We start from the raw sequence: 15,438 nt of genomic DNA, 5'->3' as shown, positions 1-15,438 counted from the left end.
TGTTTCAATTGGTTATGCAAGATTTAGATAACATCTCGCATTAGTAATTCCAAACAAGAAAAAGCGACTAATAGGAGAGGTAATGCTGACCCTTAGTCATACTGTAGAGTTTTATGGAAAATCTCATTGTGGCCGTTAGTTTTACTGTAGTGTTTGATGGAAAAGCTCTCTGTGGCCCCTAGTTTTTCTCCTTGTAGTTTTTGATAAAAGAGCTCTTTGTAGCCCCTAGTCTTCCTGCAGTCTTAAAAAGAAGGGCTATCATTGTGGCCCCCATGAGTTTCAAGCCCTCGTGTCGTGCCATCAGTCAAGCAGAACTGATCAGTATTAGCTCTTCTTGTAGCTCCGATCTCAGAGAAGCAGATGATGTTGACGAATGAGAAGTGGACCTGTTGTCACAGACTCTTGCAACAGAGTTCTCTCTTTAGGTCAGGTTTTCAGTCACAGTCCGGAGTACAGTAAGTATTTCATCATCCACTCGGGCTGCTAGCAGCTAGCTTAGATTTTGATTGCTTATGCGTGGGTAGGGTATACATATGGGAGCACCCATAACTTTTATATTCTAGTTGCATGGAAACTAAGTGTAGGTGGGTGATGTATGTCTGCTAATGAAAGCTTTAAATTTTCGTTCAGCAATTAACAAGATGTCATCATAGAAAACTCGGTGACTTGATCACAAGATACTCGTGCCATGAGCTCATCTAAGTTCACTAAGCCTATTGATTACAATGGAAGAAATTGATTCCTCATGTAGTATTTCATAGGTATCAGCTGATACGTTTTTTGTTGCGCATTTACTCTTTCCAATCTCCAAACTAGTACCTAAAACTGCTAACAAACCATTGTTTAACCTTGGTTTGACCTTTACAAGTAAAGGTTCTCTTGTCATATTGTTATCATTATTAAGATTTATTTTATTTTTAATCAGACAATCAGCAGGCGGGTGTTTAAGAGGCTGACTTTCAAGAACCAGACAGATGTTTGAAACCAAATGTTTTTATCGACCTGGCGAAAGGCACGGTGCATATGTTTGTGAAGTTTGAATGAAAATGAGGCAAAACATGAGGAAATGCATAGGGTTTATGCAGATACACAATGACACATGGGGATTTATTAATATAAATCACTCAAAGCAGATTTAGGTTCATCTTTTGAAAAAGGATTCAAATTATTGTTCACTATAAATTTAAGAACCTAAAATACTTGAAAAACACATTGCGTGTTGCGAGGTGTGCTCAAGTTTTATCACTTACGTGTAGATATTAGCGATAAGATGCTGTTAGCTTTTCCAATGTATTGTCTGCATAGCTAATGTGCCATTGCTAAAAACAGTGGAAACATGTCATTACTAGATGAATGTTAAGGAATCTAATACTCCCAGTTTCGTGTCAGGCTGCAATGTCCATACTTGCTTCCTTTGATGTCAATTACAGGTTGTTTTGGATATTTCCATTTATGTTCCTTTTATGGATTCTGTATGATTGTTGTAACTTTAGGCTTTCATTGGATGTGATGGGCTCTATCATACCCACCCTAATACTAGAAAACAGTCTGAGTTCTACCCAGAGGCATTTTCTCTTGCAACTTTTGCCAACTGCGATTGGCTGTTTGCAGCTATCTGTCCATCATCAGCTTACCATTGGCAAAGCTGTAAGTGGTCATATATGTGTTGGAGTTATCTTATCTTCTCTCATCTGAATTATTCAAGTTAGAGTTATCTTCTATCATTTCTGATGACTGACTAGCTTGAATTTTTAAAAAATGTGATTCTAAGAATATTATGTAATCGCCGTGTATGCTGAGAGAAAGCGCGGTGAAGTTTGGAATACATTTTGTTAAAATCTTTTTGTAGGTTTTCACAATTGAGAATTTGTGCTCGGAGATCTTCAAGATTCTTCAAAGGTGTGACTTTGATTCTGACAGAGAAGTGAGCAATGAGAGAGTTTTTCACATACTCCGCCTTCTGCTAGCGTGTTCTTCTCATACATTACCAGCGAGGGGCACTCACAGACTTTGCAGTCAGGTAATGACCAAGTGACCCGTTCAGTACTATGACATCTCAGTTTGTTGAAAGAAGTTTGACTTAAGACATCATTGTTGAGATATTTTACATAGAATATAGTGGGGTGCTACAAACTTTTGATTTGAGATTGTTCCTATACTGTTCGGCTCGCAAACTCATTCTTCTAACTGATTCCATTTTTTGTTTTTTGTTCACTGCTATGAATTATAGCTTTTACCACACCTCTGGACACACTGTAAAATTTTATTTTAATTGCTTAGCATATGAATTTTTTATGATGCACTGTAAATTTCCAGCTAATCTTAGACTCTACACTCAAATTATTTGCCAAATTTTTTATGCATAGTTTGGTTGTTTATGTTTAGCTTTTTACAAAGTTTAATATAGTATCTGTTTGCGATCTATATGAGGTTTTTGATCTGTCAAATCAAGTGAAAATTCAACAGTTTTGAAATATCAAACCAATGTTAAACAAATGATTTTTATATTGAGCTTCAAACGTAAGTTTGCAGCAATATGGTAACTGTGTGACTTTACAGAATGACCCTGAAGATTTTTCTCTGAGTCAAGAAGAAGGCTCGGGTAAGGGAGATAATTCTACGAAAAGAGAGGAACGGGTGAGCAGTAGTGACAGAGGGGCGAGCAGCAGTAGCGATGAATATGAGGCAGATGATGAGAGTTATGTTGGTAAGTCTATGAAATGTTAGTAAGTCTATGAAATGTTGGTAAGCCTATGAAATGTTGGTAAGCCTATGAAATGTTGGTAAGTCTATGAAATGTTGGTAAGATTATGAAATGTTGGTAAGTCTATGAAATGTTGGTAAGTCTATGAAATGTTTGTTTTATTAGATGTTAGTTTGTCATCTAGATGTTACAGGTCTAAGGATTTCATTTACGCCTTCGGTCTTAGTGATGTTAGTTCTATCAGATCCGGGTTGGCCGCCTGAGCTTTATCATGTTTTCGACACTATTAGTCTTGGTTAAAGATGAACTTATACTAAATTCTAGTAGATTTTATCAGAAAGTATCCATATTTTTCTATTATTCGCGATTGTTTTTGATGTTTGAGGTGATCTGACTGCCAAGATGTTTCAAGACTAAGAAAAATACGTGCGAAATGACATCACTAGTTATCGTTATGATAGTTGATATCGGTTATTGTGTTCAAGTGGCAGCATTACACATCTCTATTCTGTCGGCCTCTTTGCAACTAAAAGCGTCATAATTGCAATTTCGCTTGATCTGAGCATTTTAACCTAACTCAAGTTTTGTCGATTTTAATCTTAAAGCATCATGGGCAGTCAGAATTCCTCAAACATCGAAAACGCATCGCAAATGATAAAAAAACTGATAAAAAATAATAAAAAAATGATAAAAAACATCGCAAATGATAAAAAGTACCAACACTTTCTGATAAAATCTAAAACATTTTTGTGTCAGTTCATCTTTAAGGTTGGTTACAGAGCGCTTGCTTAAAAAAGTTTGTTTCTCTAGGAAATTACTGCACTCCACTTTGTCTAACCTGAGAATCACACTCTTGATTAGAAATGAACTGAGTAGCAGTGGTAGGAACATGAGTTGCAGTCTTGGTTGTCATTGAGTTGCTTGCAAGACCTTAAATATCTAATGGTGGTTTATTTACAGAAGAGAGTGCGTCACAATCCATCTGTTTGTTTGCAGAGTCATCTACTCCTGAACGCTGTTCATTTTATGACAATCTTATACAACCCGAGTTCTGGATGTTGACTTTTGATCTAATGACTCTCGAGACAGTGTCTTTGACACAAAGTCAGATCAGCACGCTAATCCTAGACATGGACCGGCTAATGCACAGTGTGGATAGCTGGCAGTTTCTACAACATAAAGCGGTAAGAATATTTCATAAAGTTTACAGGATGCTTTGGAGAAGAAAGGGTACAAAATCAGTATATATAACCTGTGATTTTCAACCGCCTGATATAGCAGGGCAGCAATTTAGAATTACTGAGTCAGCAACAACAATAATAACAAGACAAGGAAGAGAGTTGTTTAAGAATCTGTTTCATCCTCCTGGGCTCTAGGGAAGGCCAAAATTTTTTAAATCTAGCGCAAGAAGCATTAGAATGAAGAATGTGTCTATGGTGACACTGCATAATATATGATCAATCTATATAAATCTAAGTGTTTGTCTCTTTGTCAAACCCTGTGTCCAGGTTTAGCAACTAAAATCTAGCAATGAAAAATTAACACAGCACTGGATTTAATCTCGGGATCTCCGGACCTAGAGATGGCGAACTTAACCATACAGCTACATGGAATACAACGGATTCATTGGGCAAATAGTCATTACATTGGTTAAGATATCTTACTCACTCTTGAAGCCCTTGCCTGGAGTTAATAACTAGCACTGTTAATGGTTACGTGCAATGATTGTTAAGCTGGCCTAAAATGCGAGTATTGTTTTAGTAAACCTTTTAGTAAAGATCTAGCATTACACGTACGTTACTCCAGCTCATTAGGTAATTATTCTAATACCCGTGCATACGCTAGAACCAGTAGGGCATGTGAAGATTCTCGACTCACCTGATGCATGTTTTTGACAGGCATTGGTGCTCAAGCTTCTTGAACGATATCAACAAGAAGTTATTGACGAATGCGATCCGTTAGCTGGACTTGTGCTCTCACTTGTGGAGTACGTCTCCTACTTGGATATGAACTCTGGCATTCTCTTCAAGATGCTCTCTCTTCTCAAGGAGTCTTGCTTCAAGGTCAGCTTCCTGTTTATTGGTGGTTAGATCTGCAGACCAAGGATTGTCTGTTTCTTTGATTCTGCATGACATTTCTTAAGCATGAAATTGTGTAATTTAAAAGGATATTATAAACTCAAGCAACAATATCGAGTGTTTATTTACACTTGTTACAATGTGAATATCATTTTATGTTACAGAGTCATTTATTGGCCAGTGTGCATACAGTGATAACGCAGAGCAAGTGTATGCCATGCTCTTCAATCGCTTTTCCTCTTGATCGAAATGACAAAGAACGTGACATTGGAGTTATCGTTTCACAAATAGATAAATTTGGCACCCAGCCCCTATCAGTCATACTCTGGCTCTATTTAGATGGCTCTATTAGCACTGGGTATAACTCTCAATATAAGTGTAAGTTTCTACTGATCATACTTTCGGGTGCTAAAGCTACATTTGATAGAAAATAGTTATTCAATATGTTCAGTTATATAACTGGTTTATTTAGAATTTCTCTAATCAACGAAAGATGGAATTTCTTTTCCATCTTAAGTTGAACTAAGTGTTGTATCAAAAACAGCTGAGCATTCTCAAAAGTGCAGTCAAACCTTGTCATAGGTTATAATCTTTTAGTGTTCGGTGTTTTAGCTAAACAACCAGTGCAATTGATGAGCATAACACGGTCTCAGCTGACAATCACCCTACAAAGTGAAGTGACCAATGGCAACATTTGTCTGCTCATCGGGAATTTGGCGGGTGATGTGATTGGCCGAGTGCCTGTGCCTTCTGTTTTGACAACTAATAAATGGCAAATGGTTAGCTTCATGGCTGACATCAAAACAAAGGAAAATCTCTCACTTTATGTACAGGTTGGTCACACATGACCTAATCATGACCTTGAATCGGTCGATGAAGTTTCTCTAGGCTGTACCTTAGGATCTATCCTCCAACACCGTAATATCTAGCGTTTACTTTATTTAGATTAAGGTTTCGTTACGATATAAATAAAATGACTTTAGAGGTGAACTATCTGTGTGTGTGCGTGTATCAAACGCTAAGGCGTGACAGTATTTAGACAAGAGTAAGAACTTTCTGTGTTATATATAATATATAAAACAGACCAAATAAATATATATATATATATATATTTGGTCTGCGTGAGCTGGTTGGGTGTCTTTGACAATTTCTGTGCTGTTAGTTCTCTCTTGGTGTTGATGGGAGAGAGATTCGCGCTGGCACAGAAGCTTTCACAGCTCCAAGCAAGGTGATATTTGATGACCAGTCTAACCTTGACCTTCATGTTGGCCAAAGATCAAATCTTTATGTGAAGAAAGAGTCGGTTCACTTGGCGCACACACTTATATTCACAGGTGGGCATGATCTCATTGTCATTTTCTATCTTAACAAAGTTGTACACTTTTGAACGTTCAAAAAAACACAAAACAAGTTTGTTTGTTAAAAAAATCTTCATTTTCAGAAGTAATGTTCTGCCCAACAATCTTGCTACAGTGCGATACTCTTCAATCTCAAAATAGCAAATTAGTATTTTTATCTGAACAATCATGAGCTTTAATAAGCCTTCAAACAAGCTGATAAGGTGATTTATGGTAACCTCTAGCTACTTCCTGGTTCAGCTTCCATGGCTTCCGTATTTCGGTAAAAATATTACAAAAAAATGAAATAAACTAAAATGCATAATCACTTTGATGTATACATAAATACAATAACTATAAATAACAATATGAATAAAAAACAAAGGATCATTATGATAGCAATTGCCAAAGTTTGCTGCTTTCTTTTTATGTTTTGTGAAATGTAAAACTGCAAAGTGCTTGTGACACCCTTTTAAAAGCCCCCAACCCTCAAAGTGCTTGTGACACCCTTTTAAAAGCCCCCAACCCTCAAAATTTTCGATAAACCTAAAAAGTAGAAGTTGTTTATGATTAATGAAAAAATGACTTTATAAGATAAGAGTTCATTAGTTCATATATTTCTATTTCGCGGACTTTCATTTTTCGTGAGGGGCATCTGCCTCGATTAACTGAAATATGAGGAACTACTGTAAATTCTTTAACATATTGTCTGATGCATGTAAATATAATCACGTCACTCTTACTGTTCTATTAGTTGCAAAGTTTTAAGATCTGAGCAGCCCAGCGAAAGCTTATCCCTAAATTATACATCTGTGAAGAGGACTAGGAAGTATCATTGCTTATTTTGAACTTTCAACCTGTTGAGTTTTTACAATAATTTACATATTACATAGCTGTAGCTGAGCATTGTGAGTTCCTGATTTTATTGTTCATTCTCACCCAAGTTTTCAGTTTTTCTCTTCGCTAACCCTCTAAATATTTCTGATAAAATATTTTCCACACCGTTTTGCTGACATTCCATCACAGCAAATGCCGTTTTCTAGTTGGCTACGGAAAGCAGACTCTATTAATAAAAAAGCGGATGAGGGCTCAGCAGCGAATGCCTTTTGTGATAGCTGAACTAATAAAATATTTGCCCATAGAAGTATATTTTCTAAAAGTAATGAAAGATGTGTCAATGATTTAGTGCCCCAGACAGTTCGAGTTAGTCAGTCTGTCTGTCAGACAGCCAGACTGTCAGTCAATCAGTCAGAGCTTCAAGGCTAACATTCGAGTCAGAATTGGTAGCAGAAGGCTATGCTATCTATTGTTATTATTGCTATTACATGGGTCATAAGGGGCGACCCAAACTCCAGATCTACAATTAATATATTCATACAGTTGATAACATTTGACATGTGTGCCCCTGACTTGAATGACAGGAGTCGTCTATACCATTAGTAATAAGGCCCCCTATATTGACTGAAATGTTGGCATTTTGTGATAATAGGTTTTCCATCTATGAGGTTTTCACATATGTAACGGTATGATACTCTTGACTTATGTTTAAACTAATTATCATAAAATACCAACATTTTAATCAACATCAGTGTTTATGGCTCCAACAACATGCATTTGTAGCTAAATACTATTACTTATCAGAAAGCGGGAAAATTCTGCTGCGTAGTAATTGACAAAACTCCCTTGACAAACTGAAATGCTGCAGATCACTCTTTTTCTCTCTCAAACCTCTTACCGGGCACCACTCTCCAGAACTTCATCTAAGAATGGTAAAATAGTGCAGCTAGCTAAGAAGAAGATTATGGTCATATACAAGAACATCATTGGCACATTTTTGAGCTCTAGTCCTCACAGTAGCCTACTTGCAGCATTGGTAAAAGTAAACGTTGAAGCATACTTGAGGAATATCAAGAATTTGTTGGCTGATGCTAGCGATGGATGTTAGTATATTTATGTATATAAGGAGTGTTTGATATTATTGCCTGTTGATTTGTCAATCTGGCTCAGCTGATCATCAAAAAGTTTATTATAAAACAAAATGTGCGAAATGTGTGAAATAAATATGTATTTGATAAATTGCAAATCACAAATTGGCAAACCACAGTATTTGCAAAACTGCAAAAAAGATTTGGGTTTTTTTCATAATTAAAAAAATTTAAATAGTGCCAAAAAAACAGTTAAACCAATGATAAACCAGTATAATGTTATTTTTTGCAGAAAATGGTTTTTTTAATACAATCTTTACAAAGGAATACTAAAAGTGTACAATTTATATTACAATTATCATAATAAAACATTGATTTCTATAAATGTCAAAGAAAAAATATATTTGTGTCTGATGCCTCTGTGTGCTACGCAGAGAGTTCGTCGCAGGGTTTATGCGACTACTAACATTTTACAAAGCCCCTTATTTTGCCTGCAGCCTGCTTCATTCCTGAAGTAGATTGTGATACGTCAGCTACCAAGCTCTTATATAATCTACAAGGATTCTAATCTACTAGCTGCTGTTTTTGTACAGGTTGCCTAACAGGCTTACAGTGCGCTGAACTTTATTCCCTTGGACCGAGCTTCAACACTTTCTCTCGCTGTATCGCCGACATTGATGCACCGCTAATGGACAGGCGGCCTCTTCTTTGTCGACGGTTGCCTCCATCTGCTCTCCAGCATCTCAAGTCTTTCTCTACCTCCAGACTTAAACAAACCCTTGTGCGTACTCATCTTGCCCTGTGCATATTTGCTATTAGCTTTTTATCATTCAGGTCCAAATGAATATACAGTCAAACATGGATAACTCGAACTTCACGGGACCGAGCAAAAGTGTTTGAATTATCAGAGCGTTCAAGTTATCAGAGCACTGTCACAAGTCCATGCATTTACTTATTCATTAGTAGATACATGTACATATACAAACTATAATATAAATCAAAAGCACAATGGCTTGTTTCAAATTAAATGCTTCTAATGTAAAGTTTAAAACGTTTTTATCAAAAAGTATAGAGATTTTTCTATCACTTGAGATTGGTTTGTTGTTTGAGGTGATGTTATTGCCCGGACGTTTTTTAGATTGACATTGGCAAAACTTGATCGTTGTTAAAATGCTCAAAAGAAAAGACATCTTTTTCTTCTGAGCGTTTTACCCACGATCAATTTTGCTGATTTTTCTTGAAGTTTATGCAAAGATTACCTCACTTTACCTTGCTTCCGAAGGGCGATCGCTAAGCGGATGTTTGGTATAAATCAAATTTCACCAAACCTTTAGGAAAGTCGTTGACAAAAATATTTTGCCGATGGTGGTAATAACGACGCTTATGAATTACGAAAAGTTGAGGTTTACCTCTATGGCTTGGAATCAAGTGATTTTCTAAAGCGATAACAACCGTTTCAGTAGCCGTTGGGCAAAAAACAGTTCGAGTTAACAGTGTTGAGTTCGAGTTATCTATAGCAATTTATCATTACGTGGGAACGGACCAAAGAAACCGTTCGAGTTAACCATGTGTTCGAGCTATCCGTGGGCGAGTTATCCATGTTTGACTGTATATTGTTTTGGGGTTTTTCTGTTTGAAACTGTTTGTTTGCAGAAAATCATATCCATCTTTTATACAATGTGATATTGTAAGATGCTGCTATGAGATATTTCATTTTTCTAGAATGTTTCACACATCAAGCCATCCTTCTATGGCACACTTTAATGATGAACTTACACAAAATTTTAGTAGATTCTATGAAAAAGTATTGGTATTTTTCTATCATTTGCAATTGTTTTTGATGTTTGAGGTGATCTAACTGCCAGGGTGTTTCAAAATTAAAATCAACAAAATTTCATCGCGGTTAAAATGCTCAGATCAAGCCTGGATTGCGAATATGACGTCTATAGTTGCAGAGACTGACAGAATAAAGGCTTCAATAAAGACAATAAATGCTTCAATTTTAAAGCAAGAGCCGATATCAACTATAGCAACGATATCAACTACTAGTTGCTATCAACTACTAGTTGATATCAACTACTAGTTGATATCAACTACTAGTTGATATCAACTAGTAGTTGATAGCAACGATAGCAACTGCTGACATCATTTCGCACATTTTTTTTATTTTGAGCGTTTTAATCGTGATCAAGCCTTTAAGATGGTTGTTCATTTATGAAATTAAAATTTTACATCTCCATAGTATTTTATTTCATTTCTCCGATGTCTTTCCTTAATAATTTTTCTGTATAATAATTCGGAATCTATGTACCTTTGCTATGCCTAAGAGGCTATCATACGATTATTCATTTCTATTTGACAGCAAGCACTCGTCACTGTCATAGGTCCGGAATACAAGCCTTGTTGTCTTTTCTACAACCTATATCCGCTGACAAGTGGAGACAAGTTTCTCTCAGTGGCCAACACAAAGAATAGACTGCTGTCTTTTGTCTCAAGGGTGGAGGAGCAGCCGGCAGCCTACTACGGGCAGCTGAGTGTGGTGAAACACACGGGGTTAGAGGAAGCTATGGCTAACTTAGGGGGAAGCAATCTTCTCCTTTATATGTATGCTCAGGTTTGTAGGCTACGTGTATGCTCTAGTTCACAGGCTACACACTTGCTCAGGTTCATAGGCACTTAAGCTTCATTTAGCTGCACTCGGCATGCTCATGTTCATAGGCTATGTATGCTTAGATACGCAGGCTACATTTGTACTCAGATTCGTAGGCTATATGTATGCTCGGGTTCATAGGCTATACATATGCTCAGGTTAGTAGGCTAAATGTATCTTTCAAAAATGTTTGTTTTCTAGCAAAGCAAGGTTATATTTTGTGCCATAGGTATTAGATATTACATGACCTTTCAGCCATATTTACTAATTCTATAGAGAGGCTTGAAGTGTTGCCCAAAGCGGTTCTCGATACCTTGTAGCCCACCATTGTTATATTCTTATATAGTGTGTAGAGCTAAGACTGGACGAATCGTCTCAAAGATTAGCCTTAGAATGTCTCCTCCACAGCTGCACTCAGTCCGCGGATCTTCCTCTCGCCACCCAGAAACCTCTTGATTACAAGCTGCTCAGCAAGATACTTCACACAGAGCAGTGTCTCGTTACTCCAGCCATCACCAAGGTAGCGACTGTACCTTATGCTATAGCATACCTACTGTACTTAGCTGGTTAACAACATTTTTACACCATGTAGTATGTTATGCGCATTGGTAGACATCCAACTCTGGGGGCTTCTTTCCTTTCATTTGTCCTTGAGTTCATAACTGTTCGATTAAATGCAGGACAATGGTGACTTCATAGGTTGGAGGTGCAGAGAAAAAATGTCGGTAGGAGGATGGCAATAATAAATAGCCTGAGTTTTTCTTAAATATCGACATATTGACTGATCGGAAAGGCTATCAAAATCTCGCTTCCAATCCTTAGTACACGTTCTCATGCTCTAAAAAAACAACTCCACACTATGATACATTTTTGGTTTGCTTGTATTAAAAGTCTGAAAATTGATATAATTTGAACATATTTCATATAAAAACACTGAAAATCAAGTCAATCATGTGACATCAAAAAGTTGCTCTGATTGTTACCAACTTTTTATTTAAAAATTTAATGCTAGATTTAAAATATCAATCTATGTGCTTGCATGTGCTTTGGAGTTATGCGGGTACATACATGCTGTCTGCTGAATATACATACAGTTCTGTCAGAAGTTATGAGACCACCTCAGACATTCACTCGTAGCAATGATTTACTTCCTTAATTTTGCTAGAAACCACCACATACCATATAAACTATATGTAGCTTTAGGTGTAGAGCTTTCTAACAATTGATACGGTGTAAGTTACCAATAAGCAATAATTCATTTTTTAATGAAGATGCATATGCAACCGATCGTGACAAAAATCAAAAGATATCCTAGTTATTTGCATCTTGTATTCTCAGCAAATTAATTTGTGATACTATTGCAACATAATTTGAACTACTCTTGTAATAATTGGTGGCGCTGAAAAGGACCATTGGGGTGTGTAAAGTGGCAGGATTTTTACTGATACAGGTATAACATGCTGACACTATGTAGCTCCGTCACCTCTGCTATAAAGTGAGACCGCGAGGCTCTTCATCTATTTTGCTTCAGTTTTTTGCATCCAATGAAGTGCAAAATGTGGTAATAAAAGGAATAAAATGGCTCCAGCAAGGGCACCAAAATAAGGAAAGGTGTGAATGATTGAGTGTATCATAATTTTTGACAGCACTGTATATGTGTACACACTGTCTACTGAAGATACAGCTGTCCATACAAGCCATTTGCTGGAGGCATCCTATACATGTGTTCATCTCGCTCCAACTTCTGAACATTTAGCTCTTGAAGTAAATAGTTTTCATTGTAATCTTGTTAACTTTTGACTCTGAGAGTTGCGACTCCTTGTAGCTAATCAGCATCACTTGGTGATTAATTGATCACCAATCAACTATGCCCAGAATATTTGTGTTTATCCTTCCACAGATATGATAAACATCATTTTATATTCCGTGATACCAACATAGTCCATCTATGATCGTATGTTTCATTTTATGAACTGTCTGCTACTACAACCTACAATTCAATATCATGACTCGTCCGAAATACTATGAGATTACCAACTTTTAAAACACGTTTGTACAACTAAATAATTCCTGATTTATTTCTTGTCATTTTTTCATGGCATCTAATGAAAAGCATCATTTTGTTGATGGTTACTAATGCCTATAAAAAGTTAGTTATGTATACCATACATACCTACTTCAACTCCGATTTTTGTGTCAATAAAGACATTTGTGTACAGAATATAGCTGTTTGCAGGTGCTAATCAACTACGCCATGCGACATGTAGAGGCAGACGTGCTCCTAGTTGACATGCAGTTCATAGAAGAGGTCTTACTTGATTGGCTAATCTGGCAGTCAAGGCCGCAGTCGTGGAAACCAATTTGGACGGCTCTCTGCCAGAGCGTCTCCGCTCAGAACAGGTTCAGGCAAAGCAACTGCATGGCGCTGCTCGAGTGTGAGATACCTCAGACAGCGGTGCGAATACCTTCGGTAATTATATTATGACTATATTATACTATTTTGTTTTATTTGTTATATTTTGTATTATGTATAGGGAAGGTCTTAGTAGTTTGTTTTTCTTATAAACTTGTATGTTCTTCTCAATAACAGTGTAGACTTTGTATCATCCAGTTTGCTGGCTTCAAGTGCCATCATTTACGATGTCCAAATTGTTTTTTTTTCTTTATTATTTTGTTGTGACATGTCTCACAAACATGCACGAATGGCAACACCGTTTATATAAATCTTTGCCCAATGCATCGCTATGATAGCGGTATAAGTATTTTGTGAAAGCAAGTGCATGTAGGCGATCAGTATTGGAACAACTTTGAACTATGTGCGCTTGATTTGCTCAATGAAAATATGTTTTGTAGAACAAACGAGAAAGAAAAACATGAGGTGAATAGTCTTAGCTATGAATTTTGTAGTACTTCTCTTCCTACCCTGTGCTCGTTTGTCGAGGCCTTACTACAGTGGGGTTAAGAAAGTTAAGAATTTGCTCTTGTGGTACCCAGGCTCAAGACTAAGATTGCCTTTTCTCCAAAAATTCTCTATCTGTTCACGTTTTTATTGGTTGAAGACCTGTTAGTAATGTGAAACAATATCTTGATGCAGCCCCTTTTAAGGTATAATTATTATCAACATAGGCTCTCATTCGCGTTACCTTCTGTGGCTACACCAGGCATAAATCTCACCAATGTTTTTTGGCGTATACAAAACGCTGATTTGTCAAGGCCACCTACACTGGGTGTGTATTGACCTATAAAGATGTGTCATATTTAAGTGTTCCTTTTAACTTCTGTTTCTGCCATGTTCAAGAGAGTTTGACAAAGCCAAAAGTAAGCTTAGTGTTGCCAAAATAACTTATAAAAAGTGACCAATGCAACAGAGTTACGAGCAGATATCAAATTGTTGATCCATTTGCTGAAATGCCTTGAAAACCAGATTTAGAGCAAATGGCGTTGGCACAAGGGCATACATTGGTGTTTCCATTGTTGTAAAATACCAACCCGTATTCCCATGCATTTACTGGGATAATACATCAACTAAATTGTAGGTGCAGTTCCAGAAAAACAGTGACTACTCTCTCTCAGCCTGGTTCACAAGCCAGCTAGCCCTCATGGTCTATCGCACCCTTCAGTGCACTCATGACAAGAAACTCATCCAGGACATCTGCATGCATCTGCTATTGCTGCACCCGGCAGCCGCTACCTTCATCGAGTATGACAGGAGTAAACTCTACCCCTCTACTCATTGGAGCACCCAGTTATGTGAGCATTTTACTCACAGATGTCGTTGTTTCTGTTCTATGATCACATCTTCAGTTCACTTATCTTCATATCAGTTCGCTTGAGTTCATACGTTTTGATCTTATCTAAAATAGATTGCTGTGGGCATCAAAAATGGGAATATTCATACCTAAAATAGATTGCTGTGGGCATCAAAAATGGGAATATTCATAGCTAAAATAGATTGCTTTGGGCATCAATAATGGGAATAGTCCTATCTGAAATAGATTGCTGTGGGCATCACAAACAGGAATAGTCACATCTGAAATAGATTGTTATGGGCCTCACAAACAGGAATAGTCACATCTGAAATAGATTGTTATAGGCCTCACAAACAGGAATAGTCACATCTGAAATAGATTGTTATGGGCCTCACAAACAGAAATAGTCACATCTGAAATAGATTGTTATAGGCCTCACAAACAGGAATAGTCACATCTGAAATAGATTGTTATGGGCCTCACAAACAGAAATAGTCACATCTGAAATAGATTGTTATAGGCCTCACAAACAGGAATAGTCATATCTAAAATAGATTGTTATGGACATGACAAACAGGAGTAGTCACGTCTGAAATAGATCGTTGTGGGCAACACAAACAGGAGATGGCAAAGCTGTGAATTCTAGTTTTGTTTGGAGTTGTTTTCTATTGCAAAATATTCCTTAGCACCTATCGCTCACTCTTTAACATGCTTATTATGATTTCTTCAAATGACCTTCCAAGTGTTAACATCAGCTGAATTTCAGCTGTAGGTTAAGGGACAAAAGTGATGTTTGCTTGCAGGTGCTTCAAATCTTTAAAGTAGTGCTTCAAGTCTTTCAAGTGCTTTAAGATAGATTAAGTCAGGATTGTTTAATGTTTAATCTTTGGAGCTGATAATGATTATGGACAATATTCCTGTATCAACAGTCATCACTTCTCTGTCTGGAATCTTGGTTTAGCATCAGAATATGTAGGGCAAATTTGTAAACACGT

The 15,438-nt window shown here is 36.9% G+C and overlaps 1 protein-coding gene across 1 annotated transcript in view; it reads left to right on the top strand.

Annotated features, from left to right (window-relative positions):
• Positions 1–15,438, top strand: part of LOC137397470 (uncharacterized) — a 58,933-nt gene that overhangs the window by 43,299 nt on the left and 196 nt on the right. The window contains exons 16-29 of the mRNA XM_068083759.1: positions 341–455; positions 1,494–1,647; positions 1,850–2,020; positions 2,560–2,707; positions 3,701–3,888; positions 4,603–4,767; positions 4,947–5,160; positions 5,395–5,615; positions 5,945–6,116; positions 8,638–8,825; positions 10,407–10,658; positions 11,041–11,214; positions 12,931–13,164; positions 14,231–14,444. Coding sequence (XP_067939860.1) covers positions 341–455; positions 1,494–1,647; positions 1,850–2,020; positions 2,560–2,707; positions 3,701–3,888; positions 4,603–4,767; positions 4,947–5,160; positions 5,395–5,615; positions 5,945–6,116; positions 8,638–8,825; positions 10,407–10,658; positions 11,041–11,214; positions 12,931–13,164; positions 14,231–14,444 — 2,610 coding nt within the window. The remainder of the gene's footprint in view (positions 1–340; positions 456–1,493; positions 1,648–1,849; positions 2,021–2,559; positions 2,708–3,700; positions 3,889–4,602; positions 4,768–4,946; positions 5,161–5,394; positions 5,616–5,944; positions 6,117–8,637; positions 8,826–10,406; positions 10,659–11,040; positions 11,215–12,930; positions 13,165–14,230; positions 14,445–15,438) is intronic.

The sequence above is a fragment of the Watersipora subatra genome, chromosome 5 (genome assembly GCF_963576615.1).
Source record: "Watersipora subatra chromosome 5, tzWatSuba1.1, whole genome shotgun sequence".
Taxonomy (NCBI): domain Eukaryota; kingdom Metazoa; phylum Bryozoa; class Gymnolaemata; order Cheilostomatida; family Watersiporidae; genus Watersipora; species Watersipora subatra.
Note: the sequence above shows the minus strand (reverse complement) of the source record. Positions and strands in the feature narration are given on the sequence as shown.